The 6,407-nt window shown below is 42.7% G+C and overlaps 1 protein-coding gene across 2 annotated transcripts in view; it reads right to left on the bottom strand.

The window, feature by feature from the left end:
* Positions 1 to 492: 492 nt before the first annotated feature.
* LOC125042793 (dual specificity tyrosine-phosphorylation-regulated kinase 1A-like) overlaps positions 493 to 6,407 on the bottom strand; it is a 63,119-nt gene continuing 57,204 nt past the window's right edge. For both annotated transcript variants that reach the window (XM_047638684.1, XM_047638685.1), the window contains exons 6-9: positions 4,302 to 4,588; positions 3,980 to 4,126; positions 3,189 to 3,624; positions 493 to 2,890 (exon numbers count right to left, since the gene is read on the bottom strand). In XM_047638684.1, coding sequence (XP_047494640.1) covers positions 2,052 to 2,890; positions 3,189 to 3,624; positions 3,980 to 4,126; positions 4,302 to 4,588 — 1,709 coding nt within the window. In that variant the 3' untranslated portion in view covers positions 493 to 2,051. The remainder of the gene's footprint in view (positions 2,891 to 3,188; positions 3,625 to 3,979; positions 4,127 to 4,301; positions 4,589 to 6,407) is intronic.

Genomic DNA, 6,407 nt, shown 5'->3' with positions numbered 1-6,407 from the left:
ATCTGTTGCTTATATCAAGTGTAAAATTGAGAGGGGGATATGTATCAAAGTTTTGACCCCAACAAGTGAAATTAATTCTGTTTCTTCCATCTGAACAGAGCAGAATAAAACTGTGTTAGCAAACTTGCTAATTATTCAAACTAGTCTATCAACACTGAAACCAAAATTGGATTTCGGTTATTTCTATTTGAGACTATCCACTTCCTTAAAAACAAAAAAAAGTTCAATTTGGTTTTAGTCAAAACCAATACCTATGGAATCCACTGTATATAAAAAGAAATTACCCCGTCATTTCCTTAAAAATTATATAAAAGCAAAGGTAAAAAAAGTGAGCAAATCCTCCATCATTAAAAAAAGAGAAATAAGACAGTGATAAAATAGCGACCACACATGACGGCCAATGGTGGGTCCCCCAGATCACAAACTGTAGACAACTGGTGAGGAAACGTCAAGAGGAATGAAGGGTGTGCTGAGGTCTTTGGCATGATGTTGATAGGGAATTAGGGCAGTTGAAAATTGAAGATTCAGCATGAACCAACAAAAAAAGAGATAATTTATGACTGTATTTTGATACTTATGGTTTTGAAGTACAGATTGGAATATACTCTACAAATGCTACAAGCTGCTATCAGACTGAGCAGAGTCCAGCTGGCCTGAAGCTGGATGTGCAGGGTGGGGTTGTTGTGTAGGATGGAATGAGAGGGGGATGGGATGACTGATGACTGATACTACACTTGGATATGGGTGTTTGACAGTTCCTGTTTGGAAATTGTAGCAGCTGGTTTAGTGGGGAAACTGGCTCAACATGAACAGAACTCATTGTCCTAAGAGATGTGATTTATGTAATGCATCAGCAGGATGCACAAAACTTAGCTGTAAATGCACCAGCTGCTTGCATATATAGGATCCTGCTGTACGAATGATACATTCAATGAGGTGTAGAAGAAAGTTACACCATATGCTTTTGTGGGAGGGATGAATGTCAGGGAAAGGAAATTGTAACAACTGTATATGCATGACTGTTTACATGTAAGAAAAGCTGAATGTTTCTTTTTTGTGGGTTGTTGCCTGTTCACATGTGAGCAAACTGGATAAATGCTTAGATTTCGGGTGCTCTGTATCACCATTGGTTAGTGAATTTTAATATTTTTTTACTGAAGATTTTTAAATGTTTAAGCTGCCAAATATGAGATCAATGTTTGTGTTGCTGTAATATTGAAATATGCCTGTTTATCTCACTTAACAATGACTTTTTCAATGTAGAACAAGGCTAAACGGTTCATGATTATTTTTTTTTTGTTGTCTACACTTTTGAACTGGCTCACTATGTGTAATATTTCTGTTGTGAGAGAGGAGCCAGCTGAACCAGTGTTGCTCTGAAGGTGTTTTTTCTGCATGATAAGTGCTTCTGCAAGACTGAAGATCAGAAAAAGGTTGGGAAAAGTAGTAGGAGGATATTGGAGTGCAATAATCCAAAATGCACTCACTGAATACTGAGTTATGAACGTTATGCATATCAGACAGACAAAGGGAAAAAGGAGGGGTTTACTGCACTATCAATGCATCAGTGGCAGGCAATATGCTGGTGGTGATCTATTGATGGGTGTGGTAGTGATGGCATTATTTGAGGAGTGTTGATGAGGGTAAGGGAAGTGGTAGTCTAGATGTGGTGGTGGCGGTGGGGGGAGGGAGTTCCTGAGACTGGATTAGCCAACGCAGCCGGCCCGGCCCCCGGGCAGCCCGGCAGCCAGATGCAGGGCGGCCCTTGGCCAGTCCCTCCTCACCAGAATAATAAATAACAAGATAAAAGCAGTGGCAGGAGAGAGAGGGGGGCCGGGGGGCGGCGGCGCTGAAACATGGGTGGTTCCCCGCCAGCCTCCACTCTGGGTGTTACAGGCTCACATCACACAGGCACACACGGTCCTGCACCACAATGTGCCCACCCGCCCTGCGCTGTCTCGGCCCAGGCTCACTTACTCCTAGCTGTCCTAAGCCTGGCTGCCCACTGTTTACAATACACTGTTGAGCAGGTTGCTAGGTCAGCCCAGGGGTTAATGACTGGCCAGGGGGCTGTGCTGCACCACCATGGGGCTGTCCTCACCCCCTGCACCAGCCCCTCCTGAGCCACTACCACCACCTCCTCCTCCTGCTCCTCCTGCTCCTCCTCCTCCACCTCCTCCACCTCCTCCACCTCCTCCACCTCCTCCTCCTCCTCCTCCACCTCCTCCACCACTGCTGCTCTGTCTTTGTCCCACCCGCACTGCTCCTGCTGCCACTGCTGCTGCTCCTGCTGCACCTTGCTGAGACATGGGCAGCGGTTGTGGTTGCTCAAGATGACCCCCAGGTGGGCGTGCCCCTTCATACAGTACACTGGGGCCTCCTGACACAACCGGCACTAGAGAACCACCAGGGTAGCTATACCCGACCATGCTTCCTTGTCCTCCACTGCCTCCACTACTACTGGAAGTGGAAGGTGGGAAGGAGGGAATGCCAGGATACTGGTAGGATGCTTGGGGTGGACCACCACCACTACTACCACCACTAGGTGCCAAGGGCAGATTCACAGAGCCGGTCTGGGTACAGTCCAGTGCCATCGGCAAATATGGGTGAGCTGCATACACTGCCGTTGGTGGCAAGGATCCTCCGGCAGCAGCTACGCTGCCTGCTGCCGTAGCCTGAGGTTGGGGCCGTCCGGCTGCATCTAGAGGGCGAGGGTCCAGTGGTCGACAACGGTGGGCATGGTATGGGTGCACGTGGCGGGGATGGTGGGCAGAGTGGGGAGGATGAGCTGCATGATGAGTAAACACCTCACAGTCCATAGCCCCATGAGAGTGCCCTGTGTGAGTGTGCTGGTGCGAAGGGTCTGACCGTGCACGACCCGACACCACCACTGAAAAAAAAGTAAAAAATAAATAAAAATAAATAAATAATAAAACGAAAAATAACAAAACTATTACAAATTAATAATTTCTACTTCAATGGAAAAAAAGAAAAAAAGAGGACAAGAAACTGTCATTTACAAAGCCTCATATATTACATATCTACTGGTAATGTGAAATAGAAATGACAATACACTAACAGGTCGACTGTTTTTATGGCAGTATCTACAAGTTTACACTCAATTACCATAGTATAGGCTACACCTTCAAGTAAAGTATATCATAAAAGAAGTCGTGAGTTTGACCAACCAGTTTGTGAGGTTGAATGGTTGATTGGGGAGGCCACCGTGTGTTCAATTGCTGGACTGGTGGAGTTACTCGTGTTTGTGGATTCGTCACTCGTTCGTTTGAAGAAATTGTGCTGCAGCCCATAATATGGAGTGATCCGTGTCTTTGGGTCATAATCAAGCATTTTCTTAATCAGATCCTCAAACTTGAGATAATCCGAGACTGAGTGACCCTGCTCATTCAAGCGCCGCCCGCCCGGACCGCCGCTCTCTACCCCAATAATGTCCCGCAATTTACGACTCATTGGCGGCTTGTATTTCTTGCCATCCTTTGGTTTCTTTAGAATATAGGTCCCATCAGGTAACTTATCAAAATAGCGTCGTGCTTTAGTCGCCATGTCGAGGATGTGCTTTGGTGGCATCCCTAACACTTCCACTATCTTGTTCATCTGGTCCACCTGCAGAAGAGACTACAGCTTCAGAACAGTCCAATTACAAAGGAAAGTACGTGAGCTGCTGAGACTTAGTGATGGGCACTCCCAAAATGATCAAATATTAAAGGGGATACAATAAACTGTAATTATTCTAAGAAAGAATGTAAAGCTGTTTATCTTTGCTGATGAAGCCAAAAGAAATAATAATAATAAATAAAATAAATTAAAAATATACATACTGCTGTATATACACAGCAATTATTTGAGAAACGAATCTTTTAGAGGTATAAAAAAAAAAAAAAAAAAAAAAAAAAAAAAGTAATAATGATAATAAAACAGCCAAGCCAGAAACTGTTTGTATAAAATGCGACACACTTACCTCATTGGCCCCTGAAAATAAAGGTTCTCCTGTATGCATCTCCACAAGTATACAGCCTAGACTCCACATGTCAATGGCCATGTTGTATGGGATTCCCAGTAACACTTCAGGGGAACGGTAAAACCTTGACTGAATGTACTGGTATATCTGTAAGAGGGGGATAAAACTTTCACAATCTTCTTTCACCAAATCTCTTTATTCCCATATTTTCTCCCTCATAAAAGTTGTTGCTATGAAGATCTCAAAACTTTAAATGATAAGAAACAGATCTTTTTCTTCAATAAAAACAAAGACCATCTCTGCATCAAGAAATGCCACTTACCCTTTGCCCCATTTGACAAGAACTGCCGAAGTCCACAATCTTGATGGCACTTCGCTTGGGGTTGCACAACAGGATATTTTCAGGTTTGAGATCACAGTGAATGATCTGAAGCTCCGGCGTGGACAGGAAGAGAAGTGCTGTACACAACTGCTGCGCAAACTTGCGGGTTAGGTTGAGTGAAACCCCCCTGAAGTTGGTGTTACGCAAGAGGTCGTACAGGTTGTAGGATAACAGCTCAAACACCAGGCACAGGTGATTACGCCACATGAAATGACGCTTCAACCGCACTGTTTGGATGAGTACAGGATTAGAAGTGACAATGAAATAATAAAAAATGCATTTATACTAAAGACAATGGATACTTAAAAGAATGAATGAATGAATTCATAAATTAATCTATGTAATAGTTCATCAATACTTGAGAATTACAATTTTACTCAACATGACAAAATAAAATCAATGGTAATGACAGTAACAAAGGAACAAGAGAAAGAAAAACTGTTGCATCATGACACATGGAGATGATTTACTGAATAATCAACATGAATCCTAAATAACTCAACTGCTCATAATATGCAAAGGTACATCAGTATAGAAAACATCTGAAGATTGGCAAAATAGATATAAAAGGATGAGGAATGGCAGAAATGGGTAGGTAAAAAAGAGAAAAAATGGAGAGAAGAGAGGGAGAGAAGAGAGGGAGAGAAGAGAGGGAGAGGGAGAGGGAGAGGGAGAGGGAGAGGGAGAGGGAGAGGGAGAGGGGGAGGAGGGGGGAGGGAGGGAGATAGGGAGAGAGGGAGAGGGGGGGAGGGAGGGAGGGAGGGAGGGAGGGAGGGAGGGAGGGAGGGAGGGAGGAGAGAGAGGAGAGAGAGAAAGGAGAGAAAGAAGAGAGAGGAGAGAGAGAGAGAGAGAGAGAGAGAGAGAGAGAGAGAGAGAGAGAGAGAGAGAGAGAGAGAGAGAGAGAGAGAGAGAGAGAGAGAGAGAGAGAGAGAGAGAGAGAGAGAGAGAGGAGAGAGGAGAGAGGAGAGAGGAGAGAGAGGAGAGAGAGGAGAGAGAGGAGAGAGAGGAGAGAGAGGAGAGAGAGGAAGAGAGAGGAGAGAGAGAAGAGAGAGGAGAGAGAGAGGAGAGAGAGGGGAGAAAGAGAGGAGAGAGAGAGGAGAGAGAGAAAAAACACCATCACCAACCTATGTTACATTACTTCACACAAAAAAGCACAACACTATCACACTAGTACTCTAAAGTCAACAGCAATTTCTCTTAGCTAAAGTCATTCTCTTTTCTCATGCAGAATATTACTCCATACCCCCAAGTTGTTTGCTGTATTATGTTAGCATTAGCTGTGTGCCATTCCCCTTATTTCACACTACATAACACAAAGCACCTCAGCAAACATTTTTTTTTTTTCTCAGACAAAAAGTAATTTCAAATAAAATAGAATATACAACATGACCTAGTTCCTTAAGACAGCTCTTTGTGTAATGAGATTTGTACATTTATAAATTCAAACATCAAGTGAATTCAAATAGAAATGATATTTAAAAAGCAGAGATTTATTATTAATTTTACTTCAAAGTTTGTGAGATCCTTGACAGAAGAAAAGACAAAAGGAAAAAAAAAATGAAGAAAATTAGTACTTTTTATCCTTTTGACATACACATTACGCAGATTAATACAATACCTGAGCCCATTACAGATTTGTCTTTGGATTTTTTTTTTAAACCAAAATGCCAATACAGGCAAAAGAAAGACCCTGACTAATATCACCAAAAAAAGAAAAGAAAGAAGAAGAAGTAGAAGAAAAAAAAGCTGAATAAAGCTGGTAATTCAGTAAATAAGGATCTCTTACACCACTTTCCCCCCTCTTCTTCCTTGCTTTAAATTTCAAATTTATGAACAAAAGTCTTTTGATTAGAATTAGTTCAAGAAGGGATATTAACAGTTACAGCTATAGAAAGTAACACATATCAATAGTTGGAATAATCACAACAAAACTGTTAGTCAAACTGTAGAACAGACTCGTTAAGATATCCAGTGTGTAACAAATGCATCCCTTGGTCAGTAACACACAAAGTACCTTACCAATAACTGAGCATACAGTTGGGTGTG

Source organism: Penaeus chinensis, chromosome 32 (assembly GCF_019202785.1).
Source record: "Penaeus chinensis breed Huanghai No. 1 chromosome 32, ASM1920278v2, whole genome shotgun sequence".
Lineage (NCBI taxonomy): Eukaryota > Metazoa > Arthropoda > Malacostraca > Decapoda > Penaeidae > Penaeus > Penaeus chinensis.
The sequence above is the reverse complement of the archived record's forward strand: the minus strand, read 5'-3'. Positions and strand labels throughout refer to the sequence as shown.